Genomic DNA, 21,280 nt, shown 5'->3' with positions numbered 1-21,280 from the left:
TTGTAGAGATGTTTTGGAAGAACCTACAGAGGAGGAGTTGATGGAAAAGCTGCACCAGCACCCACACCTGCACTTATGTAGGTGACTGGTGGGAAGGACTGATTTATTTAGACCTCTGTTTTCTTGAGGTTGTCAGCTGGAAGAAACTGAATGGATTTTCTGAGAGATGCTGTTAGGAGAGGGGCTTGTAGGACACTATGTGAGATTTTGCTTGGGAATTCTCTGCAGAAAGGTTTTTTATTTTGGGTTCATATCTTTTTTTGAAAAAGATTTGAATCCTGCTAACTTGATTTTGAGTTGCAATTTCAGAAGGAGTATTGCAGCTGTTATTTTTATAGGGTGTTGATATCAGAAGGTTTTATTTACTTTTTTAATAGGGAAAGTCTCTTTAAAATGACAGTGCACTTTAAAACATGAACTTTATAACCACTAAGCCTGCTACTTTTTTTAGCACAAGAAAATGGAAAATGGACTGCCTTTTTTTGCTGCTGAGTGTGGCAAGGGCTGCACCCTGCAATTCATGAACAGATTAGGCAGGACCAGAACAAAATCCTTAATCTTCTAGTGAGAGCTGAGACACTATTTTTATTGTAATGTGACACCAGCATATCTTACCAAATTTTTGGGAGTTAATCACGTCAGAGCACAATCAATTCCAGCTTGGTAACAGGGACTGCCTGCTTTGCACATCCTCTGTTTTTCTTTGCTTTCCATGGGGGGTTCTTGCTGGTTGTGCCATTTAGGTCACTGAGAGCTGTTAGAACCTGGACTGGAGCAGTTGCATTCGTGGTTTTCAGTGTGGTAAAACTAAGCTCTCTTTCAGAGTCAGTATTCTCATGTTACTCTTTACTGAACCTCTTCCTTTCACTTTCTTCCAAGTCCTGTTCCACACTGTGTTGTATTTCATGGAAAAGCTAAGGGGAATCAGCTTTGGCTGGAATGTTGTACCATGATCACTGGAGTCGCCCACTCAAAGGGGGAAGAGGAAAAAAAAAAAGGTTGAATGGGATAATCAAAGTGCTTAACTGTTGAAATTTTAATTTGAGCCTGTGGGAATTGAAGGTGCTCAACCAGTATTTCAGGATCACATTCCTTTATGGCTTAATAACCACATGCTGTGCACCACTAAGTTTCTCAACAAATCCAAAGTGGAAGATTCGCCGTAAGCTGTGTTCACATGCTTTTTGTTATCCCCTGGTGTTCCTCTGTAAAGGGGTTTTTGCTTGAATCTCTTGCCACATAACTAGTAAACTGCTATGAAGAATAGAATCAACCACAAATACTGGTTTTATATGTAAAAATGAAATTGCCCTTTGGGGCACTGCCTTCTCCTCGAGACACTTGTCACCAAAATAGACATTATTGTGGTCATCTCTGTATTGACTTGGGGGGAGGTAATTGGCTTCTATATATAAGTCCCTCGATTCTTTTTCTAGTTTAAAAAGGTTTTTTCAGAAGTACCAAGCAGTCATCCTCTGTACCTTTCCTCATCTTTTTTCGTCATTTGCCATTTCTCTCTGCATGAAAGAGAGCAAAATATCCAGGATGATGGTGCCGATATTTTTTTTGAGGTCAAAACCATATTTTTGCCTTGTTGTCTTACTGCTCAGAAATTACTTAATGATCCTTTTCTGTTTCTTTACCTTTCTGCTTGTATTTTCTTTGTGCTGCAGAGCAAAATATGTTGTAGATTTCATATGTGTGGGACAAATGTGAGCTGAGTTCTGAGCTACTCCTGCAGTTTTTCTTGCTTCTGTAATCCTGCCTCTTAAGCCGTGCCCTTGTCTGCATGCAGTCTCTTGTCTCTGTTTCAGACTAAGCCCCACAGTAACTCATTTGCACTGGTTTTAGTGGCATCATCATGCTTATTTTCAGTCATGCACTTAAAGCACTCATCATGGCAAGCTGATCAAGGCATCAGCACACAGTTTTCTGAGTTTTGAGTTTGTTCTCTTCAGTATGGCTTCATGTCAGGATGGTTTCTGTTCCTTCTAGTGGGATATATAATCACTGCCACCACTGTATTGGGACTTATTACACAGTGGTTAAACACACATATTTTACTTTTCTACTGAAAAAAAAAAAAAAAAGTTTTGTTTTCTACTTTTCTGAATACTTGAAATAGCTTTACCTTGCCAAAATGAAGTGTCCGGTTCTTATCAGCTTACCAGTTTGATTATTTTTTCTGGCCTCTTAAGGTTCTTTGGGGTTTTGTGGTAGATTTTTTTTTTTCTTTTTTGCCGTTACTTTACAACATTACACTACAATCTACCAAAGCAAGACAAATTGCTGTGGGATTACCATAAACATCACAACTGTTTCCATTATGCCATCTTTACATCTGGATAAATGTGGAGAAGGTGTTCTAAAGGGAATAGTCCGTCTTGTTCTTGTTTCACACTTGTGTAATCAACTGAAAGTGTAACTATAATTTAATACAAAATTGTGCTACCTAATGTCACTTGAACTGGAAGATGTAAATAACCACAAATCTTATGCAATAATTGTATAAATCATGGAAATGAATGTACATCATTAGGTAAAATTTGAGGTTTGAATTATTAAAAAAAATTTTTCTTCTTGAACCATGAAAATAGTTGGGGTGTTGAAATGATTCCTGTGGTTTGTTTTTGCCTTTCCCTTGTTACTGATTTCTGCAGTGCCAGGCATTTCTGTTCCCATTGTTTTTGCCAGTTAAAGGTTGGGCCCATGGAGGAGGTTGCGTGCAAGTGAGATATAAGTGCTTGGTTTCAAAATGCAGAGCTAAAGATCACTGCTTTATTTTTCCAATTCTGGAGGCACATAGCATCCTCTGTGCTAAGTTTTAAGGTGAAACCTCATTGGAACTGAGCATTGATGGTTTTAAGAAGGTTGATTTTTCATTTGCATTTCTATCTCTAAAAACCAGGTATTCCTTCATCTCTCTTTTCCTCAAGAGACTGGTGGAAAAGCATTCTCAGAGCATTTCAGCTGGGGCAGATTGTACACATAATTTAGCAGAGTCCATGGTATTCTCTGGTAGCATATAGTGGTTTAGAAGGTGGGTTTTTACTAAGGGTAGAACAAAATCAGTTCTGGAACAGGCGCCTCTGGCTGTGGTTTTTGTAGGTGCTTAGGTAGAGCATGTGAAAGCCAGAGCATAGAGAAGATCACCTTGTGTTAGTAAATCAGGATCTGATTTTTCTAGCTTCTGAAGGAAGACCTTAATCACCTAATTAAGGCTAATTTGAGATTCCTCATGTATTTTTTTTCCTTCCTGGTTTGCCATGAATTTTTATTGCTTAAAGATTTAGGAGTGGAGGGAGAGGAAGGATTCAACTGAAGTGTTTTTGATTCTTTTGGTAAAAATACAGAAATACAGTGATGAACCTCACAGGCACACTCAGCTATGAACTTGGCACATTTTGGGGAATATTGGTTTGCGTCCCTCCAGCACTTCTTAAAGTGCAGGAAAAAAAAATTAAATGGACATATAAAAAAAAAAAAAAAGAGAGTCTGTGGGGAAAATGGTGCAGGGTATAGATTAGTTACCTTTACCTCGCATTTCAGAGCTGTCTCTTATCTTGCTAGATAGTTTATCTTTTCACCTGCATGTATAACAGGAATAATATAGGGTGTTACCCCAGCTTCTGTAGTTTAACATGGTGCTTTCATCAGATCCAATCATTCCAGCGCTCTGTCTTGGGGTTTTTATGGAAAACAAAATAAAAATAGCTGTTTGCCTATATTGTCCACGTAGGTGTTAATGATTTTTTTTCTTCCACTAGATTTTTTGTCTAATTAAAAGTGTATATAACTCTTGTGAGCTTTCCAGAAATCAGCTGGTTTTGACTTAATCTGAAGTTGTTACAAATATGCAGAACCACTTGTTTTCTGAATTCCAGGTAGGAATAATTTGGGGTTCAAGGGTGGAGGAGTAAAATTGGCTTTGTAGTCCATCTCTAAGCAATACACTCTATTTGATGCTGTTTCAAAATGACCTTGATAAACTGGGGCAAATCACCAAAATTAGTAAAGTAAAATTTGAGATAAATATGCACTGTTAAAACTCACCTATATATGGCAGGGAAGAAGTAATATTAGGCAACAAATATTATGGGGCTGGTAGTGTACTGAGAATTGAATGAGCTAACAGCATCTGAAAGAGATCAAAAGATAATTGCTTTGCTGTAACTTGTAATAGTACTTCCCTTTGTATCTCTCTCTGTCCTTTTTGGATATTTTAAAATAAATAGTTGGGGGAAGGTGTTCATTACAGGACAAGAACAGGGGTCTTAAGACATGAAAGTTGTGAGTTTATAAGAACTTTAGAGTAAGCAATTTGTTCAGATCAACAAGAGACGGACAAATACTTTTAAAACCAATACTCAAATATGTAAATGGCTGAGAGGAGCGAAGTGTTGATGCTGTGTAATTGCTGTGTGCTACTTGTAGGAGAAGCTGTAGTTTGGACTTGGGGCTGCTCCCTAGCTCTAAGCACTGTATCTGGGAGGGAGCAGGCTCCTCTTTGCTGGAGAGCTGTTTCAGGAGGGATTTGACAGTCACCTGCTTTGTCTGGATGTTTGTAAAGCTGCCCCAGCGTGGTGGTGGCTCAGCTGCTCCCGAGATCCTGTTCCGCCCACCTCTCTGTGCTTCCCCGGGAAGAATTCCCGTGGCTATAACAAACCTAGCTTTTGTAGTTACAGCATGTGCTGCTGGGTCTGATGGCTTACAAATATTTACAGTGTGCAAGTGTTGTACAAGTAGGGATAGCAAAAACAACATTATGCTCCTTCAGCTTCCCATTATACCCAAGAAGATGAGCTTGAGCTGTGTGTGCTGTGTTGCTGATACTTGACCTTGCACTAGCTCCCTGTAGTTTCCCATGCAATTCACTCTGCTGGGTTCCCTTTAATCTCATTTCTAAAGCCTTTAGTTTTTTGGGCAAGAAGAAGGCATGTGTTGCCCTTCTCCCAGTTTGTGTTGGCTCACTGACAAGCCAAGTAGGTCGGATAACTTGATTTTTCCCTTGATGAGGACACTTAGTTCAGGCACTGCTCTGCCTGCTACCAATGTCACAAAATGACTTTCATACCTCTCACACTTCAGCTCTCCTTTCAAACTTGGTTTGGTGAATGAATTCAAAAGTTAATACCAGGACTGCATAATACCAGTGGACTGATGCAGCATAAATCCTAGGAACAACTAGAAAACATTAAAAAAAGCAAAGATGTAGTAACTAACCTTAATATTACAGAACCTTGCCTTACCAAAGGTAATGATGATTAAAAATTAATTTTATTAATTGAAATAGGTCTGATGTTTCCCTGGATCTAAGGGAATCCGAAGCCTTTCTGGATTTCTTTTCTGCAGACATATGCTATCTTTTTTAAAAGATAAAATAGATCATGAAGTATCGAAGTGATGAAGTTAAGGTCACAGGAAATCTAATGCTAATTCAGGAATAAATACCACATCATCAGACTTCCTTAAAGTTCATATTTCATTATGAACTCAAAACCTCTTCTATATTTGTAGAGCTACAATTTTCCCAGCATAAAGTAAAAGAAGATGGTCAGAAAAAAACCCCAAACCTCAAGGCTGAGCTGGCATTTTTCAAATACTAAGTACATGGGGATAAGTCCAGCAAGCCACTGGAAGAGCCACCTATCATTATGTCCCACAGAGAATATGAGAGGAATATGTATAAAATGGAATCACAAGGCATAAGAAATGCTTTTCAAAAGTGTCTTAGTTAACTAAAGTTGTTGCAATCCTTGGGGAAAAACTGATGTCCATTTACCTCCATCATCCATGAACTTGTTTGCAAAAGGATATTTTTGTCATGAACAATGTATGTTACCCACTATAAGAGATAACCTAAATGTTGCCTCTGATCTGGAATTCTAGCCATTGATGTAGTTTATTTGTACTTTCTTGTCTAGTCCTATACTTAAATTTTTCCACAGTAGTTGTATAAAAGAATGGCGCACTGATGCTGAATTTCTTAACTGTAAGCCAGAGGCAATTGTAGCTTGTCCTTTAATGCTAGAAATTCCTTCTAACAGTCTCAGTCATCTTTTTCCCATTAACCACTGGAGCAGGTGTTGTCTTTGTTCCGTGCAGAGGCTTTCATGGACCCCATCACTGCAGTGAGTGCCTCCCAAGCACTCTTCTGAAAACATCCTGTTGGGATAGGAAAATATTGCTGTCCTTATTTTGTAGATGATCAGCTGAGATATTTGGTGATCTGCCCGCAGCTGAGCTTGAAATCCGTGGGAGACTTAAGAATAAAACCTGCAGTCCCTGCTCATTGCCTTTGCTAACACACAATGCTGCCTTCTTTTTTTTTGCACCAGCTGTGACCTTCAGTTGCATGTTTAGGAGGTGATGTTGACTTTTCCACATCAATTGGTTTATAATTTTGTTGCTGCCTATTCTTGTATATAACTTTATTTTGTTTAAAAGTTTAAAAAAATCCTGGAACCCCTAGATTTCTATATCTGCTTGTTTCCTATCTTATCCAAAGAGGAGGGAGGACTATAACTGGTTTGCCATCTTATTTATAAATATTTAGTGGGGATGAGCTGAGGCTAGCACATGTGCTGGAAGTTTGGTAAGTGTAAGTAAACTGATAGATTCTAGTTATTAAGTCATTATTCAGCTGTACAAACTAGAGGGAAACTACAGGATGACCATCCTAAGCAACAGCTCCAGCCTTCTGTTGGACCTGAAGCACACTTCAAAAATGCTTTTAGCCTCATTTTCCTTTGTAGTTCTTGTATTTTGTTCTTGGAGGTGAGTAAACAGTCTTTTTCAGATCTGGTGAGTGCTTACATCATCATCCTGAATTTGGAAAACTGCCCAGGAGGCCAATTGCCCTGCACAATCTCACTGGCAAAGGATCATCAGCTTTTAAGAGGGTGGAGATTCATGTCAAAATAGAAAACTGAGTGCATTTTTTAGACCAAGTTCTGCTGTGTAGCAGGTGTGTGTGTAAGGTGAAATACTACCTCTAATACAACCACAGGTTGCTGGGCTGGATGCAGAAATTACAATTTAATTGTAAAGACTGTGTTACACAGCCTGTCACATTAGGTAAGACCAGAAGGGACTTTTATTTTTGTGCTTAAAATTCGGGTTATTGTGTAGGTTTCTGGGTAAAAGCAGACTGGATTTGTTAGTTCCCAGGGAAGAACTGCTGGTTTGTGTCTGGTGTAAAACTGTAACACTGTAGTATTGAGCTGGGCGGTGGTGTAACAATGGCCTTGTACAAGGAGCATCCTTCTAGAGTGAGCTGGGAAGCCAGTCTGGCCCCTACTGTGTTATTGTGTTAGGCCTCCTTGCCTTTAGGAGTGAATTGGTTCCTCACATGATGTGCTGACCTGCTGACAGTGCTTTTTTTTTTTTTTAATAAGTACTGCTCTTAGAAAGCAAAACTTGAGTCTTTAATGTGTCTTCCCATACATATTTAATACCAGTGAGAGTAATCTTGTATTTCACCAAAACTACAAGTGTTCAATTTCCAGCATCCTGGATAATTGGTGGTTTCTCTGAAAAGACTTGGACAATTGCAGTAGGAAAATGCCTCCAGAGAAGTTCCCTGTGAAATCAAAGGTGAAGTTGTTAAGCCCAGACAATAAAACTTAAATCAAAGTAGCCAGCAGAAGGGACCATAGAAGAACAGGCTGTCCTTTAAGCTTCACTGCCTCGTGTGAGATGTCACCCCTCTCTTTCTGTAATCAGATTTCATGAAGGAAACAAAGCTGTTCTTTCCTGATGTAATTCAATCAGAGCTAGATGATCAGCAGGAAAAGCATCTGCCTTCCTTGCTTTAGGTTTGGTGATAGATTCCAGCTTTTTATAGCAGTTGGTTAATCCATAATCCAAGTATGTGCCCACAGCAACACCTGCCACACAGGTGAGCTTTTAATCTTGTTAATATACAAATATAATATAGATTTTTGTATTAACCTCACACACATACACACCCCATAGTAAATATCACGAGTAGGAAAATTTAATAAAATGAGATTATAAATGTCTAATGGACTTTTTGTTGGGCAATAAAGTTGCCCACGTGCTGTAATTGAGGTCTGAAGTTAACTTGCTTGCTGAGACCTCTCTAGGGTAAATTACACAGACTAAGAGCATGTGAAATAATGTTTTTCATGCTCTGCTTTTCTTCCTGTTTTGTCCACTAGCCTTCCCTCCTTAGCTCTGTCTTGGGTTGTTGCCCACTGTAATATCTACTGCCATCAAACTCAGCACTTTAAAATTAGGCACATGTTTGAAACATCTGCTTAGTTGAGACCCTCCACAGTGACTATTAACTTTTGCCTCTGATGTTTTCCAAAGCCTTTGGTTCTCTTCTCATCTCCTGAGTGACCCTGATGCAGTCCTCTGGAGATGTGTAAAGCAGGATCCTCTACTTCCTAATTGTGTAGATGTGGAAAAGTGAGGTATGAGGAAAGTTTGGGTTCAGGCTTAAATATTCTAAGGCTCACATGTGTGGGGAGCCTGGGGAGCATCCCCTAAGTTAGGGAGACACAAGAAGCTCCCCTCAAAGCTGTTTGACCCCATTGGTTCATTTTCCTGTTCCTATGTCCTTGAGCAATCCCTCCCTATTCCCTGATTGGATCTCATCTTGGTACTGCCCCCGGACCAGGTTCAGCCTCTGGCCCCTCCATATGTGTGTGCCTTGGACCTGAATATCTTACCAGACAGCTGAATAAAACAGCTGTGGGTACCATGCAAAGGCCCTTTTTGCTTCTTTACCCTGGACTTTACCAGCTGCTACTCAGGCCACAGCACATGTGCATTGTGTAGGTGTACTTGTGAAATGTAGGTCTGAGGCACCTCACCTGCAGTTCTGCACTGAATTTTCATGTTTGTTGTTTCTAATCTGCACAGAGCGGTGCTACCTGGCTTTTCACCAGACACTCATGACCAGGTGTTTGGAGGAGGACCACATCTAGTTCATTAAATGAGGAAAAGCTGAGTTAAATCCCAATCTCACACAGATAACTGTCATATCTTCTGAAAAATCCCTTTGCCAGGATTTCTTCTCCTGGGAAGCTGAGAAGCCTCAGAGAAGAATGAAAACAATTATCTGATTGCATCTCCTGTGTTTTGCTGCTTTGGAATGTGGTTGGAGATTGTTTATCCAACAGGTGGTTGTTTGATTGGTTTCACGTGAATTGTTTTAACTTAATGACCAATCACAGCCAGCTGTGTCAGGACTCTGGAAGCAGTCATGAGTTTTCGTTATCATTTGTTGTAACCTTCTATCTGTATCCTTTCTCTATTCTTTAATATAGTTGTAGTATAGCATAATATAATATAATATAATAGCCTTCTAACAACATGGAGTTACGGTCTCAATTCCTCCTTTGTCCTGGGGACCCAGCAAATACCATGAGATGGAGGTTTGGATTGAAAGATTTGTGACCCATCAATGCATGTCTGAATCCCACTTGTGGTGGTGTTCAGGCTTAAGTAGAATATGTGTTAAATATTAGAATATGTGTTAAATATTGCTATTTGAGCTGGGCTTACCAGTGGGGCTAATGGAGCCCTCTGACCAGCAAAGGCTGCTTTGGCATTTTTGCTTCAGGTCATTTTATAGGGGTGCTGTTACAGTCCTTCTGACTGTGCAATATCTTCTTGGCTGCTTAATTGTGATGTAGGGATGAATACTCCCATGCAATGTGGTGGTAGGTCAGACACAATGCTCTCAAAATAATTTTGGAAGAATTAAAAAAAAAATGGATTATCTATCACAGAAGGCACAGAATCTGCTCTGTAGGTTCCTTGGGGTAGAAATCATCTCTCTGGAAATTGAGATAGATAAACAGTAGGAACGCTTTTCAAGGAAAAAAACTGAGCCAAAATAAATTGGAGCACAAAAAAATCTCCTAGGACTGGGGACTGAACCCCATTTGCCACTGTTACCTCTAGTAGACTTTTCTCTTCTGTAAATTTAACCTAAAGTTATAATTTTGGTCCTTCCAAAATACATCTTAATTTGCTACTATGATGGTGTATTTTTTCCAACAGTTCTCCAACTTTTTTGTACAGACTGGTTGGCGTTTCATCACAGTTGCTGTCCACTTGGTGATCTGTTGGCAGTGCTTAAGAAGGAAATTGTGCAGGACTCATCTGCAGAGCTTCCCAGTCACAGACCAGTGTTTCATGGGAGCAACAAACAGTGGAGGTCAGGAGTTTTCCTTTCAGGTACTGCAAGATTGCTTTGAGATGCCAACAACTAAAAAGAGGAAAATCTCTGAAGAAGAGATCAAGATTATATTTATTTATTTTTAAAAAGTTTTTTAATGTACTTTTATTTTTTTGGACGTGAAAGGTTATTTTAACTCTTTAGCTGTGGTTTTAGCCAGCAGAGGGCGTTCAAGCCCCCATTTTACACTGACGGTGCAGGCTGGGCTGTGTGATCCGCACTTCTGGATGTACTTAATGGAACATTCTCAGCATAGTTAAGTGCTGGGGCCTGAATCAAGGGGGTTGGAATACAATCAAGTTTTGTTTTTTAATGGCAAAACATAAAAAGGTATGTTTTGAGACAGTGAATTATCAGTAATACCCATCTGTTTGTACCAAGATGTTTGTAGCTTTAACACTTCTGCACTGTGCTAAGAGTCTGAAAATGTAAAGGTAAGAAAGTGGCACTTCTTATAAAGTGCCAAATCCAGGGTTTTTTTGTCTCATAGTTAAGTACCATTAACTGTTAATGAGCCTCAAAAGAATCTCTGATCTTTGAGAATCCCAGAGAGCAGCAGTGGACAGAATGTTTTGGAAACAACTTCTGTCTTTTAATGCAGTGATCAAATATTCGTGTAGATGCTTATTGGAAAAGAAGTTAGTTCTTCCTTCCTTTTGGTTTTTAGTGTATTATTCTACAACCTGTACATTCTGGTGAGAGGAACATCCTACTACATGTTGTGTGCCAAAACAAGAATAGTAATGAAATAGGTGAAAATAAACCAAGCAGTGCTGGGTTTATTCCTTCCTTTAAACCTGTAATGGTGGTTCCTCTGTGACAAATTCTCAACTGAGCATTCACCCCTGAGCAGTTGGGGTCTTTTATATCAGCTCAAGCTGATAACTGAAAATGTAAACTACATTTTAAAGTAAGTCATTGTATACTCTGGGCTGACAAATGTTAAATTACACTAATTTGAGCAGATGCACATGTTGTTACCCTAGAATTCTGGACAGGTTCTTCAGAACTGAGCAGCTTGTTCTTGTGTGCAAATACATATTGACAAAAATGACTTGTCTAGTTTCTTAAATTTACTTTAACTGGCACTGTACAAATGTCTATTTTTACTCCAAGGAAAGCTGAAGCATTCAAACTTTTGAGGACTTAATTATAGGTGGGGTGAACCTAAAGACCCACGTTACAGCATTTCCCCTTTTTCACTTAAACCTGACAGGCTACCACTTGTGTTTATACAGCATTGCAAACTAAATTTAGATGAAGTAGTAAGGACTAAAACAAATTGTGCTTTGTCAGGAGGGTGAAGAAAGGAACTGAGCAATGAAAGCAGTGCAGGGAGTCAGCGTGTCTGGCATTGACACAGCGCTGCGAAATCAACACTTTGATGGCCTATAAAGCCTAATAACAGCTGTGTGAAAGGTCTGCTGTGCTTAGCTGGAATTATCTCTTGTGCACAGGAAAGCACATTGTAAACCAGTAAAAATTAACTGCCACAGCACAATGATGGTTTTGTGGCTGGGAATTCAGATAAAGTTTTGCCGCTGTTGGCGGAATGATGAAAAGGACTGGGGCCATTTGCATACAGGTGAGGTGGTGATGTCCTGTGTTCCCCAGAGGCCAAGGCACCACAGGTATGCAAAGTGCTCCAGCTCTAAGTGCTGCTTTAATTTAACCTGATTTTTTTTTAAAACCTGGTGGTAGCGTAGGAGAAAAGGGTCTTGGGAAAGGAACAATCCCAAAAAACGTCATTGGGTGGCAGCAGAGCCCTTACCACTTGCCATGGCATCCCACCAAAATAAAGCCAGAAACAACTGCAGTTCTGCATGTTTGTGATAGATATAACTGCAGATGAGATCTCAGAATGGTCTTTATGGTGAGATAGCCTTTTGTACTTGAGACACAAGATTTCTTTCCAAAAGTGTGTTTGCATGTGTCTATGTGTCTGTGTATATATGTAAAAAATAGATATTTATATATAAACATGCATATGCATATAAACATAGAAGCTATGTGTCTGCAGGTGAGGTTTGCTCTGTGATAGTGAGTGAGGAGCTTTAATGTGATGACTGCAACTACTACCTCCCAGATTAGATCCTATATCCCCAGCAGACCAGGCTTGTCCCCAAGAGATACATCTTGGAGCTGGTGTGAATAAAAGCATGTAAAAGTTCTTAATTAATTTTTCTACTGGAAAGAATCAAGTGGGTCTGTGAATGTTACCAGAAAAAGTGATAGTTTTTATTAGTAATTTCTTGTTTTCTGTCATAAAAATATTACAAACAGGACAGTATTTGTTATCCTTTTAGGAAGAAGCTAACCTCTCCCTATTTATTCTTCAGTGTGTGTATTTGCCCTTTTGGATAATGTAGATAGTGCTTGAAAGGCTTCAAAAATCCATTCTATATTTGGATCTAGCAGCTAAGCGTGTTTTGGGTGTGTTCATGTTGGTGAAGAGATAGAGCATTTGGTTTTCTTTGTTTTGTGTTTTCCTTTAACACCTCACTATGTAGCTCTCACAAAGGGTTGTGTCATGGCCTTAAGGAGAACACAGTCTGCAGCGGGCATACATACAAACACGCCTGTTTCCTTTATGGACTTACATCTTTGTTTGCTAACTTTTAAAAAATTATTGTGAGTTGCTGCTATTGTAAGTAAATCTCTTATATTCCAACTGCCCATTCTGCTATCACCACTGTGGAAATGCCATCAATCTCCTACTTTATGGGCAATGCCACTGCAAATGTGGAAACTCAGTGACTGGAAAGAATTCAATATCTTTCTTTTGCTACTTCTCCTGGGAATAAGAAAGTTAAAACTGTCCCCATGGACTTCCTTCAGGCATCAGGGACAGGTTGGCTTTGGGAATTGTTTATCCCTGAAATAGGGAGGGACCTCTGTGGTTCACTGCTCCTACTGAGCACTGGGTGTCAGGTACCAATCCTTACAGGCTGGCCTGAAGATCTTGCCTTAGTAATGCTGAGGTTTTCTGAACTACACTGATTCCTGTTGGTTCAATCCCAAGGCCCAAAATCCACAGAAACACGAACGAGATCTGAACAAGAACTGCCCTGTTTTGAAGCTCTCACTGAGCTCAGGATTCAGTGCTTGCTTCTGTATCTCCAAAAGTTATGATCTTGTATGAATAAAAGGCAGCATTTTCTGGATCCTTGGGAACATAATAGGTTCTCTGGTGATCAGTTGACTCTGTTTGCTGGTGGCATGTGGCCTCTTCAAGGAATAAAGGCTTTTGGATCCTGCAGAGCTTAATAAAGCTTATTTTTATAAGAAAGGTGTCTCTAAAATTATACTGCTATTTTGATTGTTCCAATTACTGCAAGAGGTTCTCAACTGATGTCTCAACTTCCAGTGACTAAGACATCAGATGCCCCTTGTCTTGAAAAGCTTGGAAAATGAGGCAAGAATCAATGTGAGAAAAGAAACCTGTTCTGTCATAGGAAGGTTCCTTGTATTTGAATCAGATGTCATGAGATTATTTCATTAGGTCATCTTGGTTCTATCTGCAGTGATTTAGCTACAGTGAATTGACTTAATTCCTGAATTTTTCTCTTATTAGTTATACCCTTGTTAGTTGTTGCACCCACACAGCTCTGGTATTGTCTTTATTTGCCTATACATGGTTGAAATGTCCCCTTATGCAGTGTTCCATTATTTGCTTCCATGCTTTGTGTACCTTTTTCAGAAACTTTAAGGTGGTAGACAGGAAATGACAGGAATTGTGGTACTGAAGGGAAAATGTACAAACTCTTAGGATACCCCACTTTGGCTCTAATGTCTAACCTAGGAATGCAGTCATCAGTGATAATGTGATGGTAGAGATAACCATCTGAGCTTTTTATCTGTAGGGAATTGATTAGAAGCCACTTTGGGATTATGGTGGAGGAAAATGTTGGTGACTAATAGGAATGTTCTCATTTTTTCATGCGCAGTACATGTAGCAGAATTGTCTTATTTTCTTTAGGACAAAGACACTGCTTGAGAAAAGAGGCTGATACTGGAAAAACTTATTTTATTAGAGAAATCCATTTTACCTGTTCTAATACTGAAGTTTCATGTTCGGTTCCAGGCTCAGTGCTGCTTCTGTCTCTTTGAGGAGTCAGCTCTCTAAATCTCAGCTTTATAACCCTTAGTTAATTAATAGTTCTTTGGAACACATTGCCTCTGGCTTTCATTTTCTTCCCATTCAAGGATTTGCCAGCCTGACTGCAGAAAAATGTTGCATGTTGTCCTGTGCCTATTTTGCATGCTGACAATGGAAAACTTGTTTTTTCCCGCAAGTTTGCAATGGCTTCCTCATCTTCTCTAGAGGTTACTTCAAGAGGATAGCCACCATTTCCTTCCAGTTCAGCTTCCCCACGTCAAAGATACTTGATGGTTTCCAGTGGGTGGAGAAAGGCAGTTGCAGGCTGATAATTCCACGTGTACTTGTTTCAAACTATATATCTTGGGGCAAATCTCCAATGTATCTTAGTGCAAATCTCCAAGAGGCATAAACTATCGTGTTGACAAAATAACACAAGGATCTGTAAGGTCAGCACTGACTGTAGAGCCCTTACAGCCTCAGTGACTGCAACCAAAACCATTCCTGTTAGTAACACTGGCAGGAATTTCAGAAGGTGTCTTTGGATCTGCCGTGGATTTGGCAAAAGTGCATCCAAACCTCACATGTTTAAAAGGTTGAATTTTGGGCTCAATGACTTGCCCATTTTAAAGAGAGTTTGTTTTAGCTAGAAAGCTTCAGAATATGCAATTAGGGAAGACCCTACACAAATTCTTCAGCAAACAAGGAGGAGAGAAGGTACTGCCATTGTGAAGGAGGGCACCTGAAATCATCAGAACCTTCAATGCATTTTTGGGACACTTTGTTACAAATTAGGGGTTTACCCTCTTTTCCAACGTACCACAGACCTCTGGAATTTCATGTGGTCCCATATAAAAAGAAATAATGATATATTGTTCATAAAATAGTGTTTCAATCATTTTCACTGTTTCCCTCAATTCACCAGCAGAGGGCTGAAGGATTGATCACCTACCTAATTTAGCTTGAATTCACAGCTAAAGTACTCAAACTATGCTGTTCTTGCCACAAACCAGAGTTTGTCGCTCTGTGCTATCTGAATGCATGTTAGGGGCTGCAAACTTTGCTGAGCCTGGAGGTGCATCCTCTCCAGAGCTGAGTAATGCTCACAGCAAAGTTGTCAGATTCTCAAGGAAGTGTGGCATTTTGAAGCATTACTGTTTTACTGCAGAGCTGCCAAGTGGATGCCTTTCTGGAATGTGTAGTTTTGAGCTTTTTAGATCTGCCTGAGGTTTCTTGTCTGTGTGAGGGATGATGATTAGATAAGGTGGCTGTAATGCCCATCTTGATCTGAAACTGATGTCTCCATCAGAGACAGAAGCCTGGGCTAACTGCTCAGTACACATTCAGGAAAGTTCTCCCACTCTCCTTGTTGCATGCCCTGCTGAGTTGGGTTAAAAACAGAACTTTGTATTCTGAGAACATAGCCAAAGGTGGAAACCTGAGCTTAATGGGAAAGAAAATATATCCTTTTGGCATGTCAGAATGGGTTAGTTCTTGCAATAACCCCATGCCCACTTCCTTAGGAATGGTAGAAATTCAGCTCCTACTCTGCAGAATTTGTGGTTAATTTGCCTTTGTGCTGTTCTGGAGAAGAGTGAATTATTTCTTCATTCTAACTCCACTTAAAGGTCTGAAAGATTTCTTCTGGTTTCAGTGGCCTTTGGTCAGGTCTGGCATGTGTTCTGTAAACAACAGGGACTGTTCATGTGGCTTTTATTGACCCTAAAGCAAATTTTCAGGTGACACCAAGCTCAGGGTGATGACACACCTGAGGGATGGGTGCTATCCAGAGGAACCTGGATAAACTTAAGCAGTGGGCCCATGGGAATCTCATGAGGTTTAACAAGACTAAGTGCAGTGCTGCACATATCTGGGCCAGGTTAGCCCTGGGCATCAATCCAGGCTGGGGATGAACAAATCCAGAACATCCCTGAGACAAGGATCTGGGGGTGCTGGTGGGTGAGAGGCTGGACAGGAGCTAGGAATGTGTAATAGCAGCCCAGAAAGCCACCTGTGTCCTGGGCTGCATCGAGGCACTGTGGGGGGGGAGGGAGGGAGGGATTCTGCACCTCCCCACCTGCAGTGCTGCATCCAGTTTTTGGGTCTCAGCACAGGAAAGAGATGGAGCTGTTGGAGTGAGTCCAGAGGAGACCACCAAGGTAAAGCAGCACCTCTCCTGTGAGGAAAAGCAGAGAGAATTGGGATTGGCCAGTCTGGAAAAGAGGAGGCTTTGGGGTGACCTAACTGTGGCTTTCAGTACCTGAACAGAGCCTGCAAGACAGATGGAGAGAGGCTTTTCCTAAGAGCATGGAGTGACAGGACAAGGGGGAATGGATTCAAACTGAGAGTAGATTTAGATTAGATATTAAAAAGAAATTATTTATTGTAGGGTGGTGAGGCCCAGGCACAGGCTGCCCAGAGAAGCGCTGCTGCCCCATCCCTGGAATTGTTCAAGGCCAAGTTGGTTGGGGCTCTGAGCAACCTGGGACAGTGAAAGGTGTCCCTGCTCAGAGCAGGGAGCTTGGAACGAGATGATTTTTAAGGTGCCTTCCAACCCAAACTATTGTAGGATTCTGTGATAAACACAGATTGGCAACATACCTCTTGGATTTTCCAAGAGCTTTGCCACTGAGAAAATGAAGTACATGGTTGCTGTAAAATTATCAGTAAAAAAAGTATTTAGATGCTAAACATGTTCAGAACCAATTTTTTAATGTTTTTGTGGGTGTTTTCCTGAGTATTTTGAAATATTTCTATATCCAATTATGGTCTTTCATAGGAAAATTTTTGCAATTTGAATGTTCTTCTAATTGTATTCAGGTAGCTCAATGAAAAGGGTAATTGTGAACATGTAAAATTTACTCCTAAGTACCCTGAAAAGATACATGAACAACACTCAAAAATAAAATTTCCACCTTGGTTTAATATTTCAGAGATGCATAGAATAAATGTAATTCCATTTCATGCTATAGAAATTGTTTAAAATGCGTATGTTTCAAAAGAACTGGTGATTTAGGTTCTATAATGTTTGGCAGTGCTTTCTGGGATTCCTGTTGCAAAGAGGGAAAAATATGATTGATATCACTGGAAAGCATTTACCTAGGGCAAAGGCAGTCTCTTTCTATTCTCAATTTCTTACGGTAGTGCCTTGAGGCTGGTTAAGATCCAGCCTATGGTGTGTGAGTGCACAGAATAGTAACTAATCCCTGTCATAAACCTTTAACCTAAAAGGCAGCATAAGGAGAGGGGCATAGAGAGAAGTAAAGATATAACAAAATAACATTAATTCCAGTGTTTTGTTTTCCTGTTGAGGCAAGGTATGTTCTGGGGGAAACTAAGAGGATTGGTGGAGAAAAGATGCTGCCTGAGCCTTCACAGGAGGTAAGGGATGTTGGAAGGAAGCTGAGGTAAAAGACTAAGACAGAAAGGGAGAAACATGACTCTAAACTGTGCAAAGGGATGAGTCAGAGCCTCTGGATGAGCCCTGACTCAGGAACTGTTTCCTTCCTGTTGAGAAGCATAGGGTGTTTTACACATATATTTATGTCTACTCAAGAGCAGACATCTGCATGAGCTTCACTTGTGGTGGTTTCTCAGGAAGAATGCCTGCTTGAATATTTAGCAGCCTATTTATAACCTTTATATGCAAAGGTTATAAAGCCTCTTCAGGTTTTCTGTGTTCCACAGAGCATAGCAACACCTCTGGATTCTGAGATCTCCCAATCCTTTTTGAAGCTGTATGCATTTTGTGTCTCTTTTCACACATGAGTTATTTCCCACACGAGTTATTTCCCACACAAGGTTCAGCACTCCGAAATTAATTTGAGGTGTGTGAGGCTTCTTGTTATCAGTATATCAAATTTTGATTAATCTCCTCCTCATTTGTTGATGGGGGAAAAGAACAGGAAAGTTGGGAACTGCCTTGATTTTTAAAACTCAAAGCACACTGAGGCCTGCTCTCTTTGCAGTAGCATCTCTGCTGAAGTGCTCAGGAAAAAAGTGAGAGGTGAAACACTGGATCTCTTTTCTTCCTGCAGCTTGGAGATGGTTTGGAGAAAGTTTTTTGGGTTTTTTTCTGTTTAGCCAGGAAAGTTGATTATAGTTATTAATGCTACCTCTAATGTTGCGTTGTAATCTTATTTTAAGGAAATGTTGGGGCATTAAGCATTTTTTCCCACAGCAATGAAACAATGTGCCTTTCCCTGCCAAAGATCACATTCACTTACATCCTCTTCATTCCTGTAGCTGAAAGGTGAAGCTTGGAATTTTTCCAGTAGCCTGGCTGCCCATTTGCCATCATTGATCATTATCAGGAGCCATTTGGCTGAGGTGTCTCAGGTATAGCAAAGCATTTTCTTGCTGTGTGTGATGTATTTATTACCTAGGTCAGGTCTTGGGGTCCTGCTTGTGCTGGTTTTTGGAAGGCTTTTTCACTCCATACCTGGCTGTGGTTTGCTAAGAGGTGGCTCCTATGAAATAACTAAGTCCTAGTGCAATGATTGGTTAGGGGGGTATATGTGATGAAGCACAAAGAGTTTGCTGGCATCCACACCATAAGCAGACCTAATTCAATCCCTTGGCAGTCTGTGGAAGTTCAGCTGTTTAATTCAATGAGAGGAGGTGCCTGCCCAGTGCTCTTCTGACTTAATATTCAGTTCTGTGCCCCGAAAATGTTGCAATGTCTGTTAAGGAAGTGATGAGATTGTGTAATTCACATAGATTTGGTGTAATCCTCAGTTAAGTAGGAATAAAAAAAAGGAGGGAGGTGAGGGTGGAAGAAAGAAAAGCCTATCAGCAGCTATAACTTCAGTTGCAAAGAAATCAGATTTTTGTCATGTGAAAGTACCTGACAGTGTTTATTGCTTTAGGGTTTACCAGTAAGTGACACTGCAAGAGCTCATCATATCTCGATAATACACAAAATACTGTAAATGCTTTGCATGCTGATTTATTTCTAAACCCAAAACTTCATCCCAAATGGGATTTACTTTTTTTTTTCTATGACAGCTAAGCACTTAGACTCAGCATCATACTGTTCATCAGTGCCTTGTTTTAGCAGTGTGGCTGTTAAGATGAGATATAGGAACAGAAGGAGTTTTAAAAATTCAATTGATCTTAGTACTTTGTGATCCATCTAGTGATGCTTGTTGCATGCATTTTGAGGTTTTCAATTCTGTTTTATTAGCATTACATATGACATATGAGAAAATGTGTAAAGGCCATTTTTATTCAAAGTAAAACAAAAACTGGAGATTTTCTGTTAGTCTAAGGTTTTATAACAGCTTGTTTATTCAAAGTATAAATTCAGAGACAAATTTGTCTCATACTTTAATAATAGCCTCAGAATACTGCTAATAAATGCTGGAGAACTTGTCAATGCTCAAACAAGCTTGAAGATATTTGAATTATTTGCCAGACTTGGCCTTCACACTGATGGAGTTGTGGCTAGAATGTATGTTCTAGATGGCTGATCAGTTAGTACTGGGTGCCAAACAGCTATTCTTAGTGTTTATAGTTGTCTATGCTCCTTTAACATTTTCATAATCTATTAATCATTATTAACCCTTCAAAAACCATTTATAAACATACACTGAATAAAAAAGTGTGACCATTTAGGATTTTTTTTCTCAAGTTTAATATTAAAGGCAAGTCCAAGGTCAAGATGGGCACAGGGAGGCTTTAGGGAGCTGGTGTAGTTTATATTTTGGCCAGTCAGCTGAGGAACCACGTGGAACTAAAATTAGTAAAGTGTGGGCAGTGAAGAAAGTTCACACGGTGTAATATGCTGTGGGCAGTATTAATGTTGATTTACCCAATCTGTTAATGCCACGGTCTGTCTAGACCTTTGGAACATTCCTCAGCTCCTTATTTAATGTAGGAGGAATCATTTCTGAAATTAGCATATAAATTGTCCAGAGTCAGCAGCCCTTTAAAGCAGTGTTCTACCCTTGTGTCATGGCACAGTAACTGTTCTGAAAAAAATAAGTTTCCCAGTCAGGCATGTTCTCATGTAGAAGCTCTTGACTTTACATTGCATGCTGAAAAAATACACAAATCTGAGAAAGTTCATTAAGTTTAAAATGGGGAAATAGTCGGGATTTAATTTGGGTGAGTTGTATTTATTTAGTCACGTTAACAGGGGGAAGTGGATCATGATAAGGAAGCACCTGGCAGGGTCTGTCCATGTAGGTTTATGTGTATGTAGTTCAAACTGGAGGCTTTTCTGACTTTTACATCAATTTTTTCTTTTCTTTTCTTTGGTCTTCCACATGACTTGTATACAAACCATGTTGTAGGTGCACTCATCCCAGGGTTCACTCTGACTGGCACTTGTGTGAGAACAAGTCTGCTCCTGGTGCCTGGCACTGGGATGCTGCCAAAATAAGGCACCAGGAACTTGATGGAGGCAAAGCCTCCTCCCTGTCTCTTTTGTTGCATCTTCTGAAATCCTGTGCTTACTCCTTTCCACTTTAGTTGCCAAGAGTAATGCATATTACTGCACTGCCTTCTAGGTTATAATTTTCAAGGGAAGATAATAAAACATGCATTCAGCCTGGGAAATCCCACAGGAGCTGGGAACTTGCTGTTTAGAAAGAGTAGGTTTAGCCTGAAATAAAATATAAAATATCAATATGATGGAGAAGGTTTATTTGGCATGAATCTGAGATGATCACACTGAGCAGTGAAGCCAATAAAATCTTTGTACTAGGAAATCATGTGTTCTGAATGTGCCATGCACTTTACAGAAGAACTACTCCAGGAATGTTGCTTGAGAGTTTTATATGTTTATTTGGTACTTATTTTTTGTCTCCCTTGCTCCAAAAGCCAGGTGCTTTCATCACAATGAAATTCATTGCCCAGGTCATGGAGGAAAAAAAAAAAAAAGGATAATAATGCAATTATAGCAAGCCCTAAAAATTATCTAAAATAAAATTTTTATATGCAACTGAATAATAATTTTAAGT

At 39.8% G+C, this 21,280-nt stretch overlaps 1 protein-coding gene across 8 annotated transcripts in view; it reads left to right on the top strand.

The window, feature by feature from the left end:
• Positions 1–21,280, top strand: part of TPCN2 (two pore segment channel 2) — a 47,690-nt gene that overhangs the window by 22,831 nt on the left and 3,579 nt on the right. For 2 of the 8 annotated variants that reach the window (XM_064715519.1, XM_064715517.1), the window contains 2 exons: positions 7–77; positions 10,060–10,215. The exons of 1 other annotated variant lie outside the window; for it this stretch is intronic. In XM_064715519.1, coding sequence (XP_064571589.1) covers positions 7–77; positions 10,060–10,215 — 227 coding nt within the window. Of the gene's footprint in view, positions 1–6; positions 2,595–10,059; positions 10,216–21,280 lie in introns of those variants that run through there. 5 more of the 8 variants (XM_064715520.1, XR_010440630.1, XR_010440629.1 and 2 more) reach the window with 5 other exon arrangements.

This window comes from Zonotrichia leucophrys, chromosome 5 (genome assembly GCF_028769735.1).
Source record: "Zonotrichia leucophrys gambelii isolate GWCS_2022_RI chromosome 5, RI_Zleu_2.0, whole genome shotgun sequence".
NCBI lineage: Eukaryota > Metazoa > Chordata > Aves > Passeriformes > Passerellidae > Zonotrichia > Zonotrichia leucophrys.
Note: the sequence above shows the minus strand (reverse complement) of the source record. Positions and strands in the feature narration are given on the sequence as shown.